General features: G+C 39.7%; 1 protein-coding gene across 3 annotated transcripts; it reads left to right on the top strand.

Annotated features, from left to right (window-relative positions):
- Positions 1 to 202: 202 nt before the first annotated feature.
- znf512b (zinc finger protein 512B) lies at positions 203 to 26485 on the top strand. 3 transcript variants are annotated; one of them, XM_072449771.1, is made up of 17 exons: positions 203 to 220; positions 3578 to 3712; positions 13912 to 13997; positions 14128 to 14256; positions 14915 to 15090; positions 15459 to 15751; positions 16002 to 16073; positions 16645 to 16776; positions 17079 to 17206; positions 17709 to 17801; positions 19890 to 19988; positions 21200 to 21415; positions 21515 to 21838; positions 21927 to 22028; positions 22952 to 23014; positions 23093 to 23191; positions 23331 to 26485. In XM_072449771.1, the coding sequence occupies exons 2-17, from the start codon at positions 3580 to 3582 to the stop codon at positions 23718 to 23720; spliced, it is 2535 nt and encodes an 844-aa protein (XP_072305872.1). In that variant the 5' UTR covers positions 203 to 220; positions 3578 to 3579; the 3' UTR covers positions 23721 to 26485. The 3 variants fall into 3 exon arrangements, with proteins under 3 accessions (XP_072305872.1, XP_072305874.1, XP_072305873.1); XM_072449773.1 differs by lacking the exon at positions 203 to 220 and adding an exon at positions 928 to 943; XM_072449772.1 differs by lacking the exons at positions 203 to 220; positions 3578 to 3712 and adding an exon at positions 9516 to 9634.
- Positions 26486 to 27162: the final 677 nt, after the last annotated feature.

The following is a 27162-nucleotide window of genomic DNA, read 5'->3' as shown; positions in this document are numbered from 1 at the left end:
AAAGAACCAAAACCCCACGGACCCCGCGCGCGCTCTATAAAGACATTAATAACGCGAGAGTTTGTGCAAGTTGTGCCTGAAGACTGTAGTTGGAGCTGTCAAAGGCGGAGTGGATACGCGCATGAGCCGCCCGCCGCCGCCACTGTACGCGGCCGCTGGGATCCGTATCACACCACAAAAAAACCCCAAAAAAACAACACTCGCACGCAATAATCCCGAGGTAAGAAGAAGAAGAAGAAGAAGAAGAAGAAGAAGAAGAAGCGAGGTGACGTGTCGCGCGCGGGGGATGCTTTGATCTCATTTTTCCCACCGCTTCGTCTGCTTTTACTCCGCCGTCGAAAAAGACCGCACTAAAACATCGTTGCCTCCCTCCAGCTCCCGGCACAGCGGACGGATTTTTTTTTTTTTCCCCCTACTCCTCCTTCGTAATAAAGTCGCCATTTTGCTTCACTGCCTATATAAACCGTTTCGTTCGCTATTATTGTTTCGCGAAGGAGCCCGGGGGGGACGCGTCTGCGCTGCCTGGCTATTTTTGACATTTGTGGGACGCGCGAGCGAGAAGAAGACAGAGGTTTGGGAAAAGTGCCTCGTGGTTGACATATTAATGCAGGAGAGGAGGGGGCGAGCCCGGTCGCAGCTGGCGTTAAAGTGTTTTTTAATGGGCCCGTCACATCGTCGTTAAAGTCTCGGTTACTCGGTGTTCTCTTCTTCTTCCGGCTCGTCTGCGGAGCGCGAGCGCGGGGGGGGGGGGGACGGGACACTCGTGGCCGCTCCTTGACGCACAGCAGGTGCCGGTTGCCGTGTGTGATGTGACATTGCATCGGCCGGGGATAAACGCCCACTTTAAGGTGCCCCCCGTCTCGTGACCCGTTTGCTCCGTCACGTGGGCGACCCGAGGGCAGAGCCAGGACCCCCGCGCCCGCGACCATCGCCACGAGCTCCGGTAGGTGTGGCCACCGACAAACAAACAAACCTGAACTCTCCTGATGGACACGCTGCACGTTCTGCCACACGTTCTGCCACACTACACGTTCAGCTACACGTTCTGCCACACGTTCTGCTACACCACACGTTCTGCCACACTACACGTTCAGCTACACGTTCTGCCACACGTTCTGCCACACGTTCTGCCACACTACACGTTCAGCTACACGTTCTGCCACACGTTCTGCTACACCACACGTTCTGCCACACTACACGTTCAGCTACACGTTCTGCCACACGTTCTGCTACACCACACGTTCTGCCACACTACACGTTCAGCTACACGTTCTGCCACACGTTCTGCTACACCACACGTTCTGCTACACCACACGTTCTGCCACACTACACGTTCAGCTACACGTTCTGCCACACGTTCTGCCACACGTTCTGCCACACTACACGTTCAGCTACACGTTCTGCCACACGTTCTGCTACACCACACGTTCTGCCACACTACACGTTCAGCTACACGTTCTGCCACACGTTCTGCTACACCACACGTTCTGCTACACCACACGTTCTGCTACACCACACGTTCTGCCACACTACACGTTCAGCTACACGTTCTGCCACACGTTCTGCCACACGTTCTGCCACACTACACGTTCAGCTACACGTTCTGCCACACGTTCTGCTACACCACACGTTCTGCCACACTACACGTTCAGCTACACGTTCTGCCACACGTTCTGCTACACCACACGTTCTGCTACACCACACGTTCTGCTACACTACACGTCCTGCCACACGTTCTGCACGGTTTACCTGCCTAGTTTAGTTTGTGGAGAGTTGAGAATGGGGCAGCAGGCAAACGGAAACAGCACAGTGCCAAAGATCTTGTATAGTTGTGTGTCATAAAGCTGTAACACCTTGTATCTATAGCTCACTGTTGGATCTGTAGTTTGCTTGCTATAGCTCACTGTTGGATCTGTAGTTTGCTTGCTATAGCTCACTGTTGGATCTGTAGTTTGCTTGCTATAGCTCACTGTCGGATCTTTAGTTTGCTTGCTATAGCTCACTGTCGGATCTTTAGTTTGCTTGCTATAGCTCACTGTTGTATCATTTAGTTTGCTTGCTATAGCTCACTGTTGGATCTTTAGTTTGCTTGCTATAGCTCACTGTTGGATCTGTAGTTTGCTTGCTATAGCTCACTGTTGGATCTTTAGTTTGCTTGCTATAGCTCACTGTTGGATCTTTAGTTTGCTTGCTATAGCTCACTGTTGGATCTGTAGTTTGCTTGCTATAGCTCACTGTTGGATCTTTAGTTTGCTTGCTATAGCTCACTGTTGGATCTTTAGTTTGCTTGCTATAGCTCACTGTTGGATCTTTAGTTTGCTTGCTATAGCTCACTGTTGGATCTTTAGTTTGCTTGCTATAGCTCACTGTTGGATCTTTAGTTTGCTTGCTATAGCTCACTGTTGGATCTTTAGTTTGCTTGCTATAGCTCACTGTTGGATCTTTAGTTTGCTTGCTATAGCTCACTGTTGGATCTTTAGTTTGCTTGCTATAGCTCACTGTTGGATCTTTAGTTTGCTTGCTATAGCTCACTGTTGGATCTTTAGTTTGCTTGCTATAGCTCACTGTTGGATCTTTAGTTTGCTTGCTATAGCTCACTGTTGGATCTTTAGTTTGCTTGCTATAGCTCACTGTTGGATCTTTAGTTTGCTTGCTATAGCTCACTGTTGGATATGTAGTTTGCTTGCTGAAGCCCAGTGTTTTGCTTGGATATTGTTGCAACCTTATTTGCATAGAGCTCGACTTTGGAGCCTAGTCAACTCTGAAATCATTTGTGTTCAAATTAACATGACTACTCTATCACTCTGACAAACGAGCTCCGGAGAACAGTGTGGTGTGTATGTTGAATGGCAATAATTTTACACTTAATAACCTATTATTGGTCATTTTCACCTTTCAACTGTGGTTACCTGGTTCACGCATGTTCAGCACCGAGATAGTGGCATTTTTCTCATGTAGGCCTAGTGACAAGTCTTCTTGGGTAAACGTGAACTAAACTTTATTAAAAACTCATCATTTCATTCCCCTTCTGTGTAATGGCAGAGCATGGAGTTGGCGTGTGGTGTGTGAGTGTATTGATTTGGAACTGAAACATAGAAGGTCGCAGCCTCATTGCCACTGCAGATGATTTGTGTCACTGTGCTAATCTAGCCTTAAGACCAATGGATATAACAACTAAACTACTCAGTAAGATGGAAATCTGTTTCTAATGTAGTTGACTCTCTTCAAGCTGAAGTTGACTAGAGAAATTCTTGGGTGATTAAAACATGCCGGGTGCATCAGTAAGTCACCTAAAGGGAGTTCTTCAATAGCTCTATAATCTGACCAAATATCTTAGAACATGCAGCTACTAGGCATTTAGAGAAGTGTAGTTATATTTTATTTTAACAGTTACTATAAACTCATTCACTTCTGAGACTTTTACGGTTATTGTTGTCAGTTTAACTGATTCATTTCGACATCCCTAAACAAATCTTCTTTACTACTTTTCACATGAATTCCTAAACATTTGTCTTGTAGCAACATACTGCCCAAGAATCTTTTAGGACATTTTTCTATATCTGCTCTTCTTTTGCAGCCATGGAAATCCCTAGTGGCCCGAGGTTTGGGAAGCTGTCCTCTCCAGGGCTGCCAAGAGCTCGGCCCTTTAAGCCTGGACCACAGCAGGACACAGTGAGAGCCTCGCCAGCCCCAGAAACCAACAACAAACACAGTGAGTGACATGTGTCAGGATGGCCACAGGCCATGGACCACTTGGTCCACTTGTATATCATCTATACGGTTAATATGATAACGTTCTATTCTTATTATTATTATTGACTCTCACAAAGATACAGAGCTGATTTGAACGTATAATGTAAGGTCTATTGTATGCTCGAAATACACAAAAACAAATGCAACCCGTAACATAAACATGAAATAATATCAGTGTATTATATTAGAAAACAAAAGGTGTCATTACTACAGTTGACATTTTAGAAAGAAAGGCAGTTTCTAGCAAAGCCATAAGATCACATGGAGATTTGGAAATTTTCCAGGAAAATAAACTAAACAAATGTGTGTGTTTTCTCCTTTAAAAGCCAGGCTTTCGCTTTAGATTTGCATGTTTGTGTTTGTTTATGTGCATAATGTAATCACCAGATGTTTGCATTTTAATAGCACTAAAATCTATTACTTTTAATTTCAGCCAATTAAAAAAAACAACAATTGCCCTTTAAGTTATAAAAAGCGTTCGGTTGCCATTTGTTGTAGCTTGTTTTCTTGACCACAGGCACAGGTAGTTGTTGACAAGTACAGGAAGTTGTAACAGCAAGAACAAAAGTGGTTTGAACCCCATGCCACCATGCTTTCAAATACTTAACTGTTGAGGAACATATTATAATTGGGCTTTTAAATTGTGTTAATTCATTGCGTGTTAAAAAGTGACGAACTGCACTTGCTGATTCATGCATAAGCCGTGTCACATTGCTCAACTGAAGGGCTGTAGCTGCATCACACCAGTCCTTGTTTCATAGAAATGTTTGGCTTGGATCAGGAACCTGTTTCGCTGGACTCTTTGGATCCTTATCAGTTACTCTATCGACAAAAAATGGAGTATTTCCTTTCACCGGCTCCAACTGTCACCTGTCTCATAATCCTTTTGCTTTTTCTTTGTGCTTCCTTCTCTGTGTGTAGTGAGTTCTGTTCCTTATGTCTGCCCTAAAGACAGCTTCCAGCACCGTTTGATTGCTCGCCATAAGGATCTACATTCCTTTACATTATAGCAGCAAAATTCTCCCGTTTGGCTTGAAACTGGCTCTCATCTGGCACACTACCAGGGGTTTTTCCTGCTTTAGTGGCGGCTTAGCTGGTCTCTGTCAGGAGGACTGGGACATGTCTTGAGCAAAATGATCATTATCAACCACTGTTCAATTCAGCAATTTCTGGAGTTTTTAAAAATGTCTACATAATTAGATAAGCCACCGGAAGTGCTCTTCTAGCTACTCCCATGCCCAAATTATTCGAGTTACTAGCATTACAAAGCTCAAATGCCAAATCAATAAGTCACTGGTTGTAAACTGGTAAGAAGCTGATGTTCTGATCGCAGTGTTTTCAATCAAAATAAGCTCAACTTACGAACTAACATCTCTTTAAAGTGGCGGTGTATTCATTATGTTAATCTCTCAACCCCCACAAAAATAGACAGGGATGTGCCAGGAAAGACGTCCATGATAAATCCTATACCGAGTTAATAAGCAGATCGGCGGCAGCTTTGCTTTGAGAAACCTTGATGCGAAGAATCAAAAGAAAAAAAATCCATCGGAATACTAAACACACAGTATATTCTTGTATCATTCCTATATGCAAAAAAACACATTCAATTTGAGAGACTATCCATGACAGATTTCACTGTGTATGACTATAGTTCTTTTTCCTGTGGTTATCTTTCCTCATCTTTTCTGAAGTGATGATTGTATGGCCTGATGCAACACAGAAAATCCTGTCCGTTCGCTCTGGTGTTTGCAAGTTCCTGAAATTCCTCTCTTTTATTGGAGGAAACTGAGACGCTGACTACAAATGAGGTCTGTGGTTTATCTGTGAGTGTAATTGGTGTGGGTTGTCAACTACTCCAGAGACGCAGGGGAGGATTTGGTGTCACTGCTCATTCACATTCTCTTGTTAAATTCTTACCAACCTCAACAGCTAACTAAAACCTTATTTAGAGAAGAATTGTAGGAAATTAAAAAAACAGGCCTATGATTGTCCTGATTTGTTGAAAATTGTTTGTTTGCTTAACATTGTATTTGTTTATGATATTATGTAACAGCCTTGTGAATGTTGTTCTGAAGATATTCAAAATTGAGTAAGGATGTTTGTAGAGCACAATTCGTACACAGGGCAATTCAAAATGCATTAAAATCACAAAGATATGACATAAGTTTAAGACATAAAATACAAGAGTGCAAAGAAAATCATTTCATTCATATGCACTGCTAAACAAAACTGTTTTAGCTTGGATTTGAACATTGTCAGAGTAGAAGCCTGTCTCAAAACTTCAGGAAGATGGTTCCAGATTTTAGCTGCATAAAACTGAAATGCAGATTCCCCATGTTTTGTCCTGACCAGTCTATTCTCTGAGCCACAGAAGCCAGTGCAGAGACCTGAGAACAGGACTAATGTGATGATACTTCCTGGTTTTAATCAGCTTGTTTGGACAGGCCAGTGAGCAGGTCGCTACAGTAGTCAAATCTACTGGAGACAAACGCATGGATAAGTCTCGCCAAGTCTGGATTAGACAATATACTTTTGATTTTGGCAATGTTTTTTAGATTTAGTTTTTTAGCAGTTGATGTTATTGATTTGATGTGGCTTTTAAAGTTCAAGTCTGAGTCCATTATTACCCCCAGATTTCTAACTTGGTTTGTAGGTTTTAGAGCGAGACTCTGGAGGTGACCACTAACACTTTCGCTTTGTTTCTGTGGCCAAAGACGATGATTTCAGTCTTGTCTGAGTTCAGCTGGAGAATGTTGTTTTGCATCCACAAACTGATCTGTTGGATCCAGTGACAGAGTGAATCCACTGGTCCATATTCACCTACCGACAGTGAAACATAGATCTGAGTGTCGTCTGCATAATTGTGATACGCAGCAAAATTGTGTCCTATCAGCTGACCTAATGGCAGCATGTAGAGGTTGAACAGAAGGGGTCCCAGGACTGACCCTTTGGGCATCCCACAGGTTAGGGGCCTGTGGTCTGAGACACAGTTACCAATTTCAACAAAGTACTTAGGGCAGTGCCAGTGATGCCCACCCAGTGCTCTAGTCTCTGTAAGAGGATCCCATGATCGACAGTGTCAAAAGCAGCACTCAGATCCAACAGAATTAAGACTGAGGCTTTGCCCGTGTCAGTGTTCAGGTGTGTCAGTTGTTACCTTGACAAGAGCAGTCCCAGTGCTGTGATGAGGTCTAAAACCTGACTGAAAAACATAAAATTAGTTGTTTATTAAGAGGAAATCTGTGAGCTATTGGTACAACCTTTTCAAGGACTTCGCCCCAAAATGGCAGATTAGAGATGGGCCGGTAATGACTCAGTACTGCGGCATCAAGACTGCTCTTCTTTAGGAGAGACTTTATGACCGCAGTTTTCAAAGACATTGGGAATGTTCAAAATTGAAGCGACATGTTAACTATGTGAGTGAATGGTGCTAACAAACTGTTCAGGACAGACTTTAGAAATCTGGAGGGTAACACATGGAGGCAGCATGTAGATGAACTCAGACTGGTGATGATCTCATGGACAGTTTTGTCAGTTACAGGTGCAAAGTGAGTTAGCTCTAAGTGTCTAGGTGGTTTTAGGGTTATTTTTTGCATTGTGGGATTTATATCATTTTTAATGCCCTGAACTTTGTCATTAAAGAATAATGCAAAGTCATTGCACTTGGATGTGAAAATTAGTTCTAATGGCAGCTGAGCTGGAGGGTTTGTCAATCTGTTGTTTAATGTGGCAAACAGGACACCCGAGTTGTTACTGCAGATTACAATTATTTCAGAAAAATATCCTTCCGTAGTTCTACTTAAAATGAGGTTGTACATGTACAACTTCTCTCTGTAAATCTCTTTTCGAAGCTGGATCTTTGACTTGTGCCATTGAGTATATTGTTTATAGTGAAAAATGAACAAACAAAAATAGCTAAAAAGTTTCAAATAAATAATAACTCCAGCTAATATACATAAATACAGTTATTATGTAGAAATACCAGTGATTGTTGTCCTTCAGCTCACCTGTCGTGATCGGCCACAAGTTCATTGACCACATGTTCCCAGTCATCCGAGGCTGTTGCAATCGCACATCACTAACACGCGTTTGGACGTGTGCCAAATGGACATAAGGCAATAGATTAGGTTTCCAATAATATGAGGCCGCCAGCTGATGCAGAGACAGTTTAATCGATACGGGTCGGAGGAGGAAGTGAGGAACCCAGTCACTATATTATGTAGCAGATTTTCAACCTTAAACGCTTCATCTAATTCATTTGGTGTGGTCGAGTGTAGAAGAAGGAGTAAAAATCGTCTACATATTCTCCAAACCAACAGTGAGGTTACTTTGAGGTCGCTCAGTCTTGGCTTTGTTCGTTTCTTTCTTAGTTGCCCCATATTTAATTAGGCTGCACAGAGGAAGCTGACTCGTTGAATAAATCCAACATTGTCTGATTTAATATAAATTAGGGCTCGGAATAATTGGGACTAATTGACAACTGAAATAATTGTTGAAATAATCATCAATCATTATCTGCATCATAAAACAAATTGTAAAACGTACTGTACATTTCAGCTGCGTGAACAAGTTTAATCAAAAAGACGGCACCAGCTTTACATTTGTTTGGGTGAAAAATACACTTTATTAGGTGAGTAAATATTCTCTGTTAAGGCTGTATTATATAATATTATGTGTTTATGGCCTTTCTGCAGGTTTCATAATACCATAATACTTTGTTTGTCAGGCCGGAAACTAACAATTATTTTAGTTGTTGAGTAGTCAAACGATTATATCTATTGTACATTCTTCTGAAACACATTTTTAAGCGAATAAAAGTTTGAAATATTCAGAATGAAGACTTCCAGATTGTATTATTGATGGAAATCTTATTTTCTGGCTTTTTTTTTTTAAAGCCAGAAATCAAATCTACTAATTTTCAAAATTGTATTTATTTTTTTTATATATGAAAAAAAATTAGGCATCCAAAGAAAACGAAAGTCCCCTTTACCCCAGTTTAGTCCGTATGTGATTTTTTTTCCATTTTACATACCGGTATGTCAGTTATGGTGTCGGTCCGGTCGTTAATCTTCAGTGCAGTTTGTATCATCCATTTTTTTGTGATGGCCTTTTCCCCGGCTGCCAGAAGTACGTTCGAAAGGTATCCATCTATTTTGTCCATGGCAGATGTTTTGAGGCCCAAATACACTGTTCTGAAATTGAGTGGGACAGTGGTGTCAAAAACAGTCTGCAGTGCCTTGTCCATTTCTGTCCAATGTTTGTGCAACAGGACAGTCCCAGAGCACATGATAATGGTTTGCCTCCTGGCAACCACAATTTCACCAACATTCTTTTTCCATTCCGGCATTTTGATTTAATAATGCAGCTGTCTTTGTTATAGGGTCTTTTTGTATTGGTCTGTGCTTGCTGAAAACCACAATGTTTTCCTTATGAGTATCTTACACATTGTGTGTAATAATTGGTTGTACCGTTACATGGCAGGTGAAACTACGAACAGAACGTGGCATCATTAAAACGCTCTTTGCCTGCCACTTTTAATATGCTCTAAGTGTTTCCCAAAATTTTAAGATATTTTGCTTATTTTCTCTAATTATGTGGCATTTTGTGTTTTGTGTTTGTAATATATTCGCATTTTTCTGTACATAAGAACAGTACATAAAAGCTACAGCACAGACATTGCTTCTGTGTCTCTTTTTGCCTGATCATAGAGTTGTACAGAAGTGAGAGAGAGAGAGAAGAGATAGAGCTAGAGCTAAAGTTGCTGAGAGAGCCTGCTTTTCTTTCACTTCATCCGTGTCTGGGAGGAAGACTCTTGTGCGGCGGCTTTAGTCTGAAACCAGGCCTGACTCAAAGAGAAATATGGGGACGTCTTCCAAAAGAGGTGTGTAAACATGCAGGTCTGTGGACTTTGTTAGCTTGTGTGTGTGTGTCGGAGAGAGAGAACGGGGGGGCTGGATCAAGCATAATGTGGAAAATAGAAAGCGGTGGTTGCACTAAGAGGAACAGGGTCGTGTAGAAAACTGCTGACACGCCGCTTGCAAAAAGAGAGTTGACAGTGAAGGAGAGGCATAATGTTTGAAGCTCCCTCTTATGTCATATATTACTGCAGTTCAAGTGTTTTATGATGTCCGAGCACTGTTTTTAGAGAGGTGCTGGTTACTTTTGTTTTGATATTGTAAGAAAAATAGCCACATATGATGTATTTCTGTCCCCATCGAGGTCACTCGTTTTCTATGTTTTTGTGGATGCCAAGTAAAGCTCTTCACCTTTGTTTCTCTTGTGTGTATTTTGCATGTACTTGTCTTTGTTGAAAATCCTTCTTCTGCTCAGAACCATCTGTGTAATTCTTTTTAAATTGCCATAATTGTGTCACAGAGTTGTGTCAGCAGCAGTGACCTGTTTTTCTAATTGTCAGTTTGAACTCTCAGCTGCTCGATTATGGCAAAAATCATAATCACAATAATTTGGCACAGTATATTTTACTAGTTATGTTTTGTGACACTGTGTTTATTAAAAAATAAACACAGAAAGAAAAGCAGAAAAGAGAAGGTCTGGAGAGAGATAGCTGAAGATTTGGGAATGAATCATGAGTTTAATCTGCCTTTTTACCAAAAAATACATTCTTTCCTATACTGCTCTGTATAATTTGTATTTATTTATTTATTTGACAGGGACAATGCAATCATACATAGTTACAAAACAAGGCCGATGTAAATAGATAAATAGCGCAATTGTCGTCTTGTGAGTGAAGTTTGGGTCTGAACATAGAGATACTGAAAAGTTTAGAAAGTCCACTTTAGCCGAGCAGGTTAATTTCTTTAATCCAATATACGTACAAACCATTAATTGTATTTTTGTTTGTAATTGAATACAGCAGTAAGTGAAATCTCGATTATAGATTTGATTAATTGCACAACCTTATCTGAACTACAACATGTCTAAACTGTACCTTATTCTGGCAGAAACAAAGGCCCCTGTGTGAGCGTTTGTGGAGGAAAACAAATGACTGTTTTGTATTACGCTCTTGTACATAACTGACCATTTTGATATTTAAGGAGTTTTATGGCTAATTTGAAAAAAACATTTACCCCTGAACTAGACCGCATGGGACTAGCTCTACTTCTGTCGACATGACTAGTACGTTAGAGACTATATTGCGTCTTTTATTATGTTATTTTGTGTTCTATGTGTCGCATATTGAGCTTGTTGCGTGCCCCCTGTTCTTGTAAACCTGTCTAGAATATTTCCCCCACAATACGGCATATCTCAGTTCGTCTTTTGACTAACTCTGCTGTTTCTCAGCGGGGACCTGTAAATCGAATTGTCAGTCTAAACTGCCATATGTCTAAACTCTACTGTGTTCTGACGGAGACAAAGGCTCCTGTGTGAGCGCTTGCGGAGGAAAACAAATGGCTGTTTTGTATGTTACAGTGCTCGTGCGTGCTGTTTTATAGTGTGTGTGTATGTTCACCCTTTGCTCTCGGGAGAAGCGGTTGCAGCAGGCGTAGCTAGGAGAAACTCTGAGGTTATTTGAGATCATTAGGCAGCTGCCAGCACTCCTGGGTCTTCTTGACTACTCTATTCTCCTCTCTTCTCCTCTTCTCTTCTTTCAGGGGTTAATCAGTTTAGAGCAACAGTTGCAGACAGCTGGGGACACGTCACCGTCCTCGTACATTAGCAGCACAGCTGTTTTATTCCCCTTAGCTTGTGTCTGGGAAACAGCACTAGACTGGACACACAATGGGCTTATTTTGTCCACGGACAAAGGTCGTGACTGAAGCACTACGTTCAACTCAAGCAAAACAAAGTGGCGAATACTACAGCTATTCAATTGTGGCTAACCTCAGGTCACCTCAGACCTGTTATTGGACGCTTCCTCTGAGCTTCAACGCTTTTACTTGTCAACATCTGAGTCTGACATGTCTGCAGAGGTGGGCAGTTACTGTTTGCCTGTTACTTTCTTGTATTTATGCAATTTACACCTCTAATTGAAAAAATGTGTTATGTTTGAAGAAAAAAAATTCTCACTCTTGATCTAATTTATTGGGGACAACGCTGTAGTCAGTAGACCTTCATCAGGCATTAACGTTTCCAATTATGATTTGAATTGAATTTGGCTGTAAGGCACATTATATATATCATAATGTGATGTGAGCCCAATTTCATATATTTGTATAATATTTTGACCCATTAATAACCTTTTTAATTGGGCTGCATCAATTAATCGACTAATGGAGACCTGTCAACTATAAAAAAAATATTGTAATCATATTTTGATCATTGTAATTGTCATCTGAACTCTAAAACACAGAAAATAATAAATAATCCATGATTTTCTATATTTAATTTAATTTAATTTAATTTTAATTCATTATTGATTTATTTTTATCTTTAATTTAAGGAAAAACAAAACAAGGAACATGGACAGAGAGCAAAGCCAAAATAGATTTTTATCAATAAAACACTTTTTAAAGAGTGTATCTAGAAGCCTTCAGTCACCGTTAGTCAATCTTTATTTGTTTTTTATTATTATTAGTTGACTACTACGAAATAATTGTTAATGACAGCCCTAAACCTTTTACTTGGTAATATTATTTTGTCTGAATTGATTGTCTATTATGACCATGTATGCATTTATTATATTTTGAATAATATACTTTTGTTGCTCATAGCTGTGATACCAGTGTTACCAATAATGTTACTACAATACTTGATTGAATGAGTACATGAGTCATTTCTTAACCCGCTCTCAGTAGAGAAATCGTTTGGACTAATGTGTTCTTCTTGCTTAACAGGAGCCGCTCATATTATAATGGTAACTGAGACCAGAGTATCCCCATAGCAACAATAGCATATCTTTCCCTGGAGCAGTTTTCATTAAGTATGCCTTTCTTTTACAAGGCCTTTATTTTCTCAGACAGGAATTAGGAGGCATGCTCAATTTCCTCCTCAGCGAAAGAGCTGCACCGTCGACTGCCTCACCTCTTCAGCTGCTGCCCAGACGGCTAATAGAGAAACACTCTTGTGCTCAGAGAATATTAATACACTCATATCTATGCATACGTATCTCATTTTCACACGCTGTAATGGCTTTGAGTTGGCTTGTTTTTACATTTGTATGGATGCGTCACAAGAATCCAATCTTATTCTGGCTGGTTTTGTACCTACATTATTACTAAGCCGTCAGTAAAAGAATGCATAATGCCATGTTTTCTTCTGTTTCACCTGTAGGACATAGACTGATGTAAAATGTGCTAAAAGCTGACTTTTTTAAACAGGGTTAGGGAAGGAAGATAGCGATGTTTTTTTTAAAGGCGGTATGGACGATTTTTCGGCGATTTGAGAACGCAGGCGGAAGTGCGCATGCGCACTCCCCCGTGCGGACTGATACAACACACACGTGCGTTTGTTTATTAGCGCAACGGAGCGCATCGCATCTCCCGTCTCCCGTAGATTTCTGTCCACTTCTGCGTCAGCTCGAACTGTCTTTCTCCGTCTTCATTTTGCCCCGTACACTGAGGGAACTATATTATGATAGATCCATGCGCTTAGGCACGCGGAAACGTAGGCACGAACCGCACGCGGCTGCAGGTGAGCGATAGGTGCGTTTTATGATTGATACATGGCAGGACAAATGATTTATCCACGCCACGAGGAAATATGATTAAAAAAAAAATTGCTGAAAAAAATCGTCCATACCACCTTTAATGTATTTTTATGATTTTTTCCCCCATGATTTTGGACATCTGTGTTTTAAGTTTTAGATTATCATTATGTTTTGGTGAATTTGTTCTGGTACTTTCACTTTTCACTCTGAATGCCCATTGCAGTGCATTTTAATAGAAATTACAATTTGTCAAATTATTGTTCTTGAGAGAACAGACAGATGCAACAAAAGCAGGACACAAATCTTGTGCAAAAATGCTGTAATGAAGGATTGAACCAATGCCACAAGTTAAATTATCATTTTCGGGTGATACGCTTGCAATTAATTTGATTAATTACACAGCACTAATTTGAGACGTGCAGTCACATGAATTATGAATGTATTTACATGTGAGGCAGAGAGAATGGTGATAAGGAGCAACAAGGACTTTGACGTGATGTTAGAGACATTGTGCAACTTAAGTATAACTGGCATTGTTGTTGCTTTCACAGGTCCCATGTTTGACACTTTTGACACAGAGGGGAAGAAAAACAGCAGCCGTCCTAAAACAGAAGTGCAGGAACTCAGAAGCATTCCTGTAAGTATCATTCCAACAAAGCGGAAAAACACAATGCAACTTTTCCCCTATTCTACAAGACTTTTTAATTCTGCCATCGAGATAACGTGATCAGTCTAATATCCTTACATCTGTTTTGACCCCCGCGCAGGCTCATTTGATAGCACAGTGGAAGGAGGAGTTCAAGCGGCGCTCGCGGGTGAGGTGTCCATGCTCAGGCTGTTGGTTGGAGTTTCCCAGCATCTACGGAGTCAAGTACCACTATCAGCGCTGCCAAGGGGTGAGGCTCCCCCTCGGCTTCTTCACGCTGCGCACTCATTCAGCCGCCGGCGATTCCAAGGAATATATATAAGGGAAATCAAGAGGAGAAACTTAAATAGATCAGTGAACCTGTTTTCTTAAGCTAATATTTATCATCAAACATTTCTCAGTGTATTTTATCTCACACTAAATCACAAAACTAGCAAGCTTGGTAAATACCTTGTACTAATAACATTGTACATAATAATTTGGTCCTAATGTTTTGCCAGGTAGAATATATAGATTAAATAAAAAATGACAACCAACAGATTGCATTTGTAGAGTGTGAATTAATAGTAATGGATAATCAGATAAACTGAGCAAAGTATTTAAATGGGTGCGCAAATGCAGATTTTGCTTCATAATCATCGATTTTTTAAAGATTGTATGTTTTGTTTAATCCATTATAAACATTCATGGCATTACCCCTTTTATTGAGACACCTTAACCTATGCATTTTAATTATTTAAGACCTATAAAATGTGTGTCTCCTCAATAAATAAATACCTTTGGAGCAGGAAAAAAAAAGGAAAACTCTTAGTCGGACTTAATTTGAAAATTGTCGTGTTTATTGTTTATTGTTTTATGTGTTTGAATTTCAATAACATCTTCTAAACCTGTGCGCTCTCAATGTCCAGTCCATTGTGGCAGAGAAGCTGAGTTATGGCTGTCCCTACTGTGAGGCCGTGTTCGCCACAAAGATTCGTCTGGAGAAGCACAAACTGTGGAACCATCCGGAGCGCACGGCCATGGAGCCCAAGGCCGAGGAGCAGAAGATACACAAGAGCCATGTCAAGTCCAGCGTGAAGAAAAGGTGACTAGGATTTACTATTACATTATTTTAGATTTATTTCAGTAACGGAACTGTTAATATGTGCTTTATTTGGGTCACATTTTTATCTGTTGACTTATTTGTTACATGTCTGTTTGAAGATCATCTAGTCTTTTACTTTTGGCTCTTTGTAACTCAACCTTGACCAAAGTTTATATAGTTAGGAAACAGTCCATGTTTTATGTATTTTTTTATTTTTTTTATGTAGCCGAGCTGCTGCCCCACATGGACGATTTATTTTAAAATTTTGCCTTAGGACTCACAAGTTGTAATCTCATCCAACAATGACCTACTTAATTGTGTGTGAGTGTGTGTTTTGTTAAACCGTCTCTTTTCGTGTGTGCGTTCAGACCTATGGAGAACAGTCCCCCGTCGCCTGTGTTCTTTAAAGTAAAAAAGACCCACGAGGCGTCCTTACCGTCACAAAACGGAGAAGTGTCGCACCAGAGGACTGACAGAAAACCACACGTACAGAACCAGAGTTCACCTAACCTGCACCAGTCTGCGCCGTCTCTACCAGCCCAGCTTCAGTCCCAGTCCCAGTCCCAGTCCCAGAGCACATCTTCCGAGTCGGAGGGCAGCGAGAGCGAAGAAGGCCTCGCTTCATCTTACCTCGATGAAGACCCAGAGAGAATGAAACACAGTAAGAATGTTGCTCATTGAAATGGTTTGATACCCACAGTTCTAGGCTCAATGTTACTCTAAAGGAGAGATACATTCAAAGATATTTTCCCTGGTCATTGATGCCAGTAATTGGCTCGCCGAGACTTATATAGAACCCTTGTCACATATTAAAACAAGTTAATAGAAAATTTGTTTCAATCATGGACATTCATCTTGGCAAATTGCCTTGCTATGGTTATGTAACTGTCATTTCTTTTATGTTTTTCAAGGACGAAAACAGAAAACACCCAAGAAATTCACTGGGGAACAGCCGTCTATCTCTGGTACATTTGGGTTGAAAGGTGTGTAAATAGTAAGACTAAATTAACTGTTTGTCAATTTAACATTATTATTCTGGTAAGCTATGGAGGAGGATTTATCATTGGCCATGAGCTGTCATCCAAAGACATGTATGTGCATCTTATCCGCCTGAAGTGTAGAGAATGGTTACCCTCTTTATGGGGAAATTCCATCATATGACTGCCAAGTGACTGTGGTTAAATCCCACTGAAAAAATCCATTTTGTTGCCCATTAAATGTGTTTCAGTTATTTGCATGCGCACATCGGTACTTGGACTCATATTTTAACCATTGCAGTTCATAGATGCCACTAAAATAATACCTACAATTTGTTTTGAGCACAATAGTCAGAACTTTGAATGGTCCCAAAAGCTGCTTTGTAATATTTGTACATTGTGTGCATTGGACATTGTAGCTATGTTATTATCTATGGCTGGTTATGGCCATAATTCTTTTCATATAAATTTACATTTGCCATTTACTTTGTTTAATATACAAACAAATGTTTCATTTGTATTATTAAATACATTTTTTACTAGCTTGCAATCTTGTTTTATTGTCCCGTGTTTTCAGGAATGACTAAGGTGGAGGAAAAGCTCAAAGCTGGTCGTGTGAAGAGACCAGAGGGAAGTTCAGTCATTGAGGAACCTCAGAAGAGATCCTCTTCTGTTTCATCCAAGAAAGATCCAGCCACAACCAGCTCTGGTAAAACAGATATTTCTGTACAGTTGTATCACGTCGACATCAGACAGAAAACTACGGTATTATCGAATGACACTTAAAACATTATTGAAGCATTTTGTGTCCTTAGTCATTTCTTATTAGAAAACAGAAATGACAAGAAACAATTACAGCACATGTTTTAGTATACAGTACTACACTATTTCCTTCCAATTCTACTTTCTACTACTCTTTAAATCTATTATCTGCTAACTGTACAATGTTTTTAAATTATTTAACTGTTTTTAAAGTATTTAAGTATGTGAGTGCTTTCTCTGTTTCCCAAGGTGTTGTGCCTGATACTCAGTGGCAGCGATCCATTTCTGACCGAGGTGAAGTGGTGTGTCCCACCTGCTCCATTGTCACCAGAAAAACAGTCCAAGGACTAAAAAAGCACATGGAGATCTGCCAGAAGGTCAGTGATCCAAACAGCTGACTGTAGTACAGTGCTTCAACTGGTTCAGCTCCTTGTGCGAAATACTCCTGGTCGGGGTAAATATTTACAACAAAATTAACGGATAATGGTATAGTTTTACACAAGGATATAAATAAATGATCCCAATAAGCCTTGCTCTTGAAAGAGTGTCCGCAGCTATTAAAATCCTGTCACTGCCATGTGGCTTTATTAAAGTGACAGAGTTAATGAACAATGGCTCAACCTCACATTTCCTCTGGGTCAATCCACAGAGAAAACCTTGTGTCAAAATCAATACTGAGGCAAAGTAAGAAAGTAAGAAGCAACTACATTTTAAAGCCTTTTCATGTTGTAAGAGTTAAATAAATCATTTTAATTTTACTGTGGTCACAATTTTGTAATGGTGGTAAAGTCAGAATACAGTCAAATGTATAGATGATTTTTCTTTTTGTTTTAGTGTGTGTTAAAGAAAAAAATATTTATGTTTTGTTATTCCTTTCAGCTCCAGGATGCTCTCAAGTGCCAGCAGTGCCACAAACAGTTCAGGTCGAAGGCTGGATTAAACTACCACAACATGGCCGAGCACGCCACTAAGGTACACCCTTTAAGTGTTGTGCAATCACAGGGACTTTATTCTCTTTGGATATACTCAAGTCCACTTTTCCAATACTGTCTGGTTACTGGATTTGAGACATTTCTCGCCGGTTTCACTTCTGTTTACGTCAAAGTCAGATTTAAAGCTGACCTGTCCATGATCCTTGACACTCGGTAATTTATTTTGTTACTTGAGAGGTTTAGACTAAGGGTTGTACGCCGCAGAAACACTGACCTACAAACCACGAGCTGCTGGTTAGAAACTGGACACCGCACCAAAACTGCTCACATTCAGACAGCAGTTAGACTTGCACTTCAGGCTATGTAACCTAATGCATGTCCATACACCTACAAGAATCAACATGCATCGAGTTTCACGTGGTGCTAGAGATTACTATGAACAGACAAACATCAATACATGACATCATACCTTGTAAAATATGTGTTATACTTTCACAAGTGCAACAAATAAACGTACTTTTTGTGCCACTCACAGGCTTAGTCGTGTCTGAAGGATCATCCAAACATGTTGTGGATTCAATTACGCACACACATTTACTCTTCCACGACAGTCCTATTCATAATAACTTTTGGTTGACCTTTCCAAGATGGATAATCACTAACATGTTGAAAGCTTGTTTGCCGCTTAACTTTTCTATTTGTTTAAATTTAGTTTTACAGGTTTTGCTACATTTTTACGTCATACTATAAGCTTCATGACAAAAACCTTTACCATCCTTTGATGTAGTTAGAGTTTACATTCTACATAACAAAATAGTTCTGTCGGTCAAAGTATGTGGATTCTTCAGAGCAGGACTTAGGATATCATCAGTCATTACATTGCATTAGAGCAGTGGTATTCTTATGAAAGGTGCTCAATAATTCAACACTCCCTCGTTCAGAAAGGACTGTGAAACATTAATGGCTGTGGTATACAGTGTACTATTTTTGTGCTTTTGTCGTGCAAAATTAAATAGTATTACTTTACATTTCACTTTAGTGTTAGTTGTTTCAGTGCTCTTCATGTACAATACTTTTTATTGGATAAATTATATTTTTTTGTTGTCCAGACATTTAGTTGCAATCTTTATTTGTTTTCGTGGCCTAAACTTTACATTAAACCCAACTTATCCGCCTCCAAGAAAGCAGCAATTTTCCGCAATAATTAGCTTCCGGACTCAACACCAATCTTGGCCAGGGACTTGCACTGAGAGTCTCTGTGACATAAGACGCATACATGTGGGACATCAGAGAGGCCGGCAGAAGGACACGAGCGCCCTGCTAAGTTTGACCTTGATATGTGTGTTTCAGCTGCTTTCTCACTCTCTCTCTTGTTCACGCTTCCCCTTTCTCTCATGTCAAAAGGCCATTAAGAATGCATGCTGATGTAGTTTCTAGGTTCAACTCCTGCCAGTGTAAATCAAGGACTGCACAAGTGTCTTTTCTTTTGCCCCCAGGCTTCTGTGTGATTTATGCACATACACTAGTCCCGGTCTGGCTTCATCTATCCTGCCGTCTGTAATATCTGAGAATTGGACTGATCATCATTACAGAATCTTTGCAATTTTTCATGTGTGATGATTAGGCGTTTTCTGACAGAATCACATACCTTTTGTGTATTGGGTATCGCATTTCACTTTTCAATATTGTTATTGTGCACTTGTACACATTTTCCACTCTCTTCCGTGCCACCCGAATACCATCTGTTGTTCTTGTCATGGTGTTGGTTTATAGCACCAGTCAATAGTGGAGTGAAAACATAGATTTGACAGTTGTCATAAACATGCTTTGAGTAACTGCCTCATCGTGAAACCATTTAATGGTCCTGGCACAGCGAGAGCAGCTGAAATGGAAAACACATTTATACTACTAATAGTTTCTATAAAGTGAAATGGTGATTGTCTAACTTAACCCTATATACACCATTTTATAACCAGGACTAACTCAAATAAGGAACAGGAAAATGCAGTTCATGAATTGATAATGAATTAATTCGCCAGTAGCACCTACAGCACAGCAAGAGAGGGTTTGCTTGAAAGAGAAGTGTACCGAGTTTGTTGTATGTGACATTGTGTTCGGTTCCCCACAGTCCTCGGGGAACGACGACCAGACAATGGACAAGCACGAGGAAAGAGAGAGACTGCGCCGAGTGCTCAAACAGATGGGACGAATCAAGTGTCCCAGCGAGGTGTGCGCGCTCAATACTGGAATTCATGTTTTCCCTTTCTTTGTGTACTTGTGTCCTTTGTCTTGTGTTTTTCCTTAAATCATTGGGCGCTTGCATATTGATGAGTTATATTTATGTCAGATGCCTTTTCTCACACAACACTCCCCATTAATTGTTGAAATAACACTTTGACCTTGGATAAATAGATTTGCTGTGTTAGCATTGAAGTCGCGTGTCATTTACAAAAGCCTACCCAATTTTCCGGGCATGGGACTGGTACAAGATTTTCTAGTTCCCTTTTATTACTGAGATGTTTCCTTATGTTTCCTCCATAATTTTATTTATACAGTTGGCCTACTGTCTGTCATGTCAGATTTTCTCCACCTGCCACTTCCAATTTTGTAACTCCCACTCCTCAGGCTTTTGCTATTTCAGTCTGTTTCCCCCCTTGGAACTGAAATGTTGTCCAACAACACTGTTTCAGCAAGCTGTTACAATATTGCTTGCTGCAAATGACTAGAATGCATTCAAACATTTTGTATTTTCATATAACACCATTTGCTATACTGTGTTGTATACATTTGTGAGACGTACTTGATGTTATAAAACCTCCTCATATTCACTATAGAGTTCTGATACAGTCACTACTTGCTCTGGATAACATGAACGTCATGAAACAGGCAAGAAACTACAGGCAAAATAGTTCAATCTGCATTTAAAGTTGTTTTTTAGCCCTTAAAGCAGCACCGACACACACCAAACTTTACAATCTTGTACTTGACAGATCATACCAAAGGATTTCTTGATATCTGATTATAAACCTAATTTATTAAACAAATGAAGCAAAAATAGAATTGTTACCACCAATTGAATAATTGCCAGTACAATCTAGTTTACTCAAAAACTGAACAATCAATCTAAAATACCCCTTCCTTTTTATGTCCCAAATATGTGGAATTAATTTGTTCATCATAAAGAATATTACAACAGGAAAAACGTGTAATATATTTTTCCTCACATTTATGTAAGTAAACAACAGAGGAAGTTTCAAATTGACATCTCTAATTAGTAATCTCTAAATGTAAGATTTTTTCCTATTCCCCTATTCGTATTCCTTTATATTACTGAGATCTTATTCTGCAGATGTAGATTTTTTTTTTTTTTTAGAAGACTACTTAACTTTTAGAAGACTACTTAAAATGTCCTTTTCTCCCTTCCTTTTACTTTCACAGGGATGCTCCGCCAATTTCTCCAGCCTGATAGGATATCAGTACCACCAGAAGCGATGTGGACGAGATTCTTCTGAGGACGACAAGTCTGTGTTTATTTGCCAACACTGTGGGAAATCCTACCGGTCAAAAACAGGAAAAGACTACCACATCCGCACAGAGCACCCAAGCCTCACCACCAATATCACAGACACCAACAACAACACAGGCAAAGAGCGGGTATGATATGCTGATTGTGGAAAGTTAGAAAGTGACTGTGTATTAAAGTATTTCATTGTTTATGGATAGTAAAGAGTATAATGAGGCGTTTTCTATCAGGAGTCGGAGAAACCACCATCGGGACATAAGAAGGAGCACTCGGGCTTAGCTGAGAAGAGGCCGGACAATGCAGCGAGCCAAGTGAAGCAAAAAGAGCCTACAGTGAAGGACAGAGATAAAGAGAAGGGGAGAGTCACCGTGCCACCCGCTCAGAACAACTCCAGTTTAGCAGATGACTTTGAGCGCACCCCCAGCGGCAGGGTGAGGCGCAGGTCAGCCCAAGTTGCCGTCTTCCACCTTCAGGAGATTGCTGAGGATGAGCTAGCAAAAGACTGGGGCACAAAGAGACGCATTAAGGACGACCTGGTACCAGACACTAAAAGGGTGAGGAGAATATTTAAACGAGGGGCAATACTAGGCATTGGAATAATGGGGTATGTAATATGAATTCTGTTTGATACTTGCATATTAGTTAAACTACACCCGACCTGGCCTTCCTCACTTCAGCCCTGAGGTGTTAGAGTCATGGAAGAACCAAGTGAAGGAGAAGGGTTTTATCTGCTGCATAAATGAAGTAAGTATTGTTTTCTGTTGAAATCATAGATCTTTAACCATGCCAGCGAGATAAATTCTCACAATATTTGTGAGAATTCATCTGGACCAGCTCCCAATGTTCAGTTACAATAGGGCCTGAACCCCCAGTGGTGCAGAGACTGGACCTATCACAGGGCATTATTGCGGTTTGAGCGGATGCCAAAAATGAAGCAACCAAACAAACCAATACAAACATGGCAGTGCCGACTCACGTACTTTGGTATACCAGAAATACAAACTATTATGTACTTCTTAAACATACACATAGCGGCACTATGAAAAGATATCTGTGCATTTCTCTCAACTGGATTCAACAAAAGTTTGATGTTTGTGCTTGTTCTGCTGCTGCTTTGACCAATCAGCATGAAGGACAGTCTATATTGATTGTAGAAAAAGATACTTACAGTTTAAGAACCAATAATTCTCTCTGCAGCCAGTAGATTGTGCCCAAACTCAGCTCGCCCCGCGGCAAACAGCTCCAAATGTAATTTTGTTTGTTATAATTATTTTTTTAGGTCTAAAACATGAGATGCCAAACTCGAGAGCATGTTTAAAGGCTAATAATAATAATGATAATACAAATAATACATCATATTTGTTCTTTAAATGAAATTAGATTAAACTGCATTTTTTGTCATTTCATATTTTACTTCCGCTTTCTTTCTTGAAAAAGAAAGTTGAAAGTTGAATAAAAGAAAGTACCTTTGATTCCTATTTGACTACTTTTGACATGGCTCAAGTCTTGTCTCATTTACACAAATATGTATTAGTAAAACACATTTGTACACAGTGAGGAATCTGACAGTTGACAGATATGAGTCACTAAATTCTTGATCTCAGTAGTATTTGGTTTGGCATCATAAAACCATTATGAAACTAACCCATGTTATTCCCTTTTCACAGAACTGTGAAGCTGTTTATTCAAGTGTATCAGGACTAAAGGCTCACCTCGCCAACTGCAGCCAGGTACACACCACACAAGTCATTGTCAACAGTTTAACAGAAAAAGGAAATAGGATATCAATTTAAGTATTTGTATTGCAGGGCGGTGGAGAGCTGGGTAAGTACACGTGTCTCATCTGCCAGAAGGAGTTCAGTTCAGAGAGTGGCGTCAAGTATCACATCAACAAGACACACTCGCAGGTGGGTTCACGATGCATTGCATGACGAACACAAAAAGATAAAATAACTTTTGAAAATAAATAAAACAGTTGTGTGGGATTTCCTTGTCTTCTGTTATTTAAAGGTTTCACTTGACTTGTGATTCGTTTGTTTGCTTCAGAACTGGTTCCGAGCTTCAGATACTCAAATTGTTTCCAGCAGCAGCAGCAGCAGCAACAGCAGCAGCAGCAGCAGCAGCAGCAGCAGTAAAAGCAAGCCTTCAATGGAAAACAATTTGCCCAAAGTAGAGGTAAGAAATGGAGCCACCTCTGGTAAGAAGCGAGGCAGGAAGCCCAAAGAGCACCCCCTTGTGGCGTCATCTCCCTTAACGAACACTGAGGCCTCCACCACCACACAAAGCTCTTCCTCAGACGAGAGCCCTTCCTCCACGCGGCCGCCATCTCCAGCAGAAGTCTCAGAACCCACGAACAGTTCAGCAGGTCAAGACAAACTGCCTGACACTTCAGCCAGCAGACGAATCAAACCCACGAAACTATCCTCATCAGAGTAACTTTCCCTTTGCCTGATGGAGGCGCCACCGGAAATGCTTTTTAATAATCTCATGTCAGGAAACTACAGGACACTTCTGTATCTCCATAAGTTCACTAAGTGGAGAAAGCCAAGACAACTATAAACATAAGTAAAGACACAACATTTTATTTCAGGATGACTCTTTTTGCTTAGTGTCCACAGTTTTCCTTCATTCCACGTTTGTCTTTTTTTTTTTAGGTCACATTGCATTTATTTCCCAGTCACAACAATGAGTTATTTGTTGTTGTTGTTTTTAATTCATGATACCGTAATGAAATCCAGGAAGTTATCTGAATCTACTAGCATTTCGAGACTGTGCTGTGTAGTATGACTAGATCTATATGTGAATTGACTCACTTATTCCAATGGATCTTTTCAATGCCTGACATACTACATACATATAGTGAGCAATCAAATACTGCGTTTGGTTGAGTGTGTATCGTATGATGTTGCTGAGGTTTTTGTTCTTTCACATTAATCTAAGGCAGAGATGTCAGACATTCACCATATTCCACCCATGATTCCTTCCTGTAGCAAAGTAATTTTAGTAGCAATCTATTTGACAACTACAATTGTCAGAAATATGTACACAGATCTAATACACTGAAATGACTTATCAGTATATAAGAGGTGATAAATGTATATGTTTGGATAGTATATTACGCTATGGTGATATTTAATAGAGATAAGCCTTTGTTCTGTCTGTGGGGGTCTGGAAAAGAGAAATGTTGGGACAGAACCAAATGTTTTGTATGAAGCATGTTGCACCATTGGAGCACAATCAGATGAGGTGACGATAATACCGTATTTATTAAGGCCACAATACCTGGCTTCTGCTTGATCTTGAATCAAAGAGAAAGAAAAAAAATATATTTTATAAAATATTGAAAACGTTTTATGAATCATAAAATCTGCAAATGAAAATGGAAATGTAATATGGTAAATATAATTATTCCTGTAAGCTACGACCTTGCACTTTAACCCCTTCCCTTCTGCCCTCTTGTACATTTGCACTCCAGGAGTATTCAACCTGCCCTATAGGCTGTCCGGCACTGGAGTTGGAACTTTTTGTAAAACGTAACCACAAAAGATCTGCAGTTGTCGACAGTGGTTAGTGTATGAGCATGAGGAACTCACACTTATTTAAAGAGCATAGTCTAAAATTACCAAAAAATATAACAAAAAGTAAGCCATAATAACAAGGTGTAATTTTAGCAGTTTTGCCACTCGGTTTAGCTATGTCGGTGAAATGTGTCAATCAAATGTTCACTTTATTAAGATTAAAGTAGATACTTGAATCAGAAGCGTTATTGATGAAAACGTGATGAATATCTGTTATACCTGCACTCTAACCCAACGGTACAATGTGTATGCTTGTAGACACTTCGAGAACAGTGAAATGGGTGCTTTTACTTGTCACTTTATCTTCAGAGAAAGTCAAGTCCGATAATTCACCCCGTCAATTCTTTCCATCCTGGCAAGTCATACATTTTGCGCCAATCATTTTTCGATGTCATCATATGAAAAAGGTTCTGATGTCAAGAAGAGAGAGGCAATTATGTCACCTTTTTATATTTCAACGTAAAGCGAAGTGAGGCTGATTATGCATGTGCGCCCATCTCTTGTTGTGAGATGGTGCCTCTTCATCTATCCAGGTTCAGCCAACAGAGGAGAGTTAAGAAAAGCACTGATGGGTCCCAAGACGACCTTTTAATGTCCAGACCTTGTGTATGTGTGTGTATTGACCTGTTAGCACCTTTGTAACGACTGGATGTCAGAAATGGTAACACATCGTGGCACAGAATCAGTTCATCTGCTGCTTGTTACTCGTCTTATTAATAATGCTACATTGACTGTGTTTACCCAGCAAGCTTTGTTGTTGCAATATGCTAGTTTAAGCACTGCTTTTTACCAGTGGGTATTTTATAGTTTATCTCACCCTTTACTATCTGTCTTCCTAGTATGTGGATAAGACACATATTTATCCCAGAGTGTAGGCAAACTGCTTAGAGAGTACAGCAATATACCATTAGCTGGTTTTGTTGGCTTGCTTGTTTTTTATATCAATGTGTATTCTTGGAAAAAAATATTTCCTATTCACACCTTTTCTTTGATTTTTTTTTTTTTTTTTCTACACATTTTTTTCTAAATTTGTGATTTGTAGACCACAAAACTTCTAGCTTTTCTGTTTGCATACACAGATGTTTTATTCATTTTAACAATGCACATAAATTAAGCTTTTTAGTGACAAACACAATGAAAGAGACATTATAATCTTCTCAATATGGGACAAGAAATATGTATGCGTGTTTGTGTATTTAGTGCACTTATTAAACCATGAGCTAGGCTTGAAATAGGAGTGTTGTTGGAGCTTTCTAATTACCCAGACTTTGTGTGGTGTGACTTTTGTACCTGGGCAAATGGCAGGCTCAAGTGTCTTCCCATTGTCAGAATATTATCTCACAAAACCTTATGTGGACAACAGACAGTGGGTTCTTTCTTATTCTGTCTATTTTAAATGCTTTCACAGATCTGTTGTCAGGGCTATTGTGATGAACCACGAACTTCTGTTGTAGCTTCTAATTGATTGTAGTATAACAAGTGAAATGAAAGTGAGTCCATATCTTAAATTATGTTGTATTATACCTAACAATTAGGGTATAACCCCTGACATTTTCCCCAAAACTTGTTGTATTACTTGTGCATTAGTATCCCTTGACTAATTAATAAAGGTTTCTTGACTAATTTGTGTCTTATTCTTTTTATACATTGATAAATGATACATTTAAAAATAATCGTAATTATGTTGTTACAAATACTATGGCTATCTGATTAGAAGGGGTGGAAGATTTTATGGGTTTTCCCCAAGATGTTCATATGTAATAAATATTCTTAACAAAGCCTGAATGCAAAGGTCAAAATTACAGCACTTTTATACTTTTTTTATAAGGGGAAATTAGGGAAATTTCACTTTCAGCTCAGACACTGTTACCTGGCCTACGTCATCAGAGGTAGAAGCATATGTTCATGTCTGTAGTCCTGCACTAATGGTTTCAGAATTAGACATCCATAGCCCTTTGTATAGTTGTCTTTCTTTACACCTTTTGGGCTACTTCAATGTATTCTGTAACAGATGTATTGACTTTATACTGATTATGTTGCATTCCTCCAAAACAGCAGCTGAAGTATAATATTGTCCATGTATATATCTCCCTCCTGTACCACTAACTGTTATATTGGTGGCGTTCAGATTCTTGAATGTCTTAATATCGTACCGCAGAGTGAAGGAGAGAGGCCGAGAGCTGCTTTTCCCTTTTTATCGGGCTACATAGTATTTTGGATAAGGAATATCCATCGTAAAGATTTCAGAAACCTGATTGATCCATTCTTTTACTGATTGACAAAGATGTTGAATTTGCAAT

Source organism: Eucyclogobius newberryi, unplaced genomic scaffold (assembly GCF_026437365.1).
Source record: "Eucyclogobius newberryi isolate DKJ021-1_F unplaced genomic scaffold, fEucNew1.0.hap1 SCAF_17, whole genome shotgun sequence".
NCBI lineage: Eukaryota > Metazoa > Chordata > Actinopteri > Gobiiformes > Gobiidae > Eucyclogobius > Eucyclogobius newberryi.
Note: the sequence above shows the minus strand (reverse complement) of the source record. Positions and strands in the feature narration are given on the sequence as shown.

What these genes read in the sequence shown, in the direction of transcription:
- znf512b (XM_072449771.1), top strand. Translation starts at nt 3,580, where the DNA reads ATGGAAATCCCTAGTGGCCCGAGGTTTGGGAAGCTGTCCTCTCCAGGG. An exon ending in TGGTACATTTGGGTTGAAAG is followed by an intron (nt 16,074 to 16,644) that starts GTGTGTAAATAG and finishes CCGTGTTTTCAG; the next exon opens with GAATGACTAAGGTGGAGGAA. An exon ending in TCAACAAGACACACTCGCAG is followed by an intron (nt 23,192 to 23,330) that starts GTGGGTTCACGA and finishes TGTTTGCTTCAG; the next exon opens with AACTGGTTCCGAGCTTCAGA.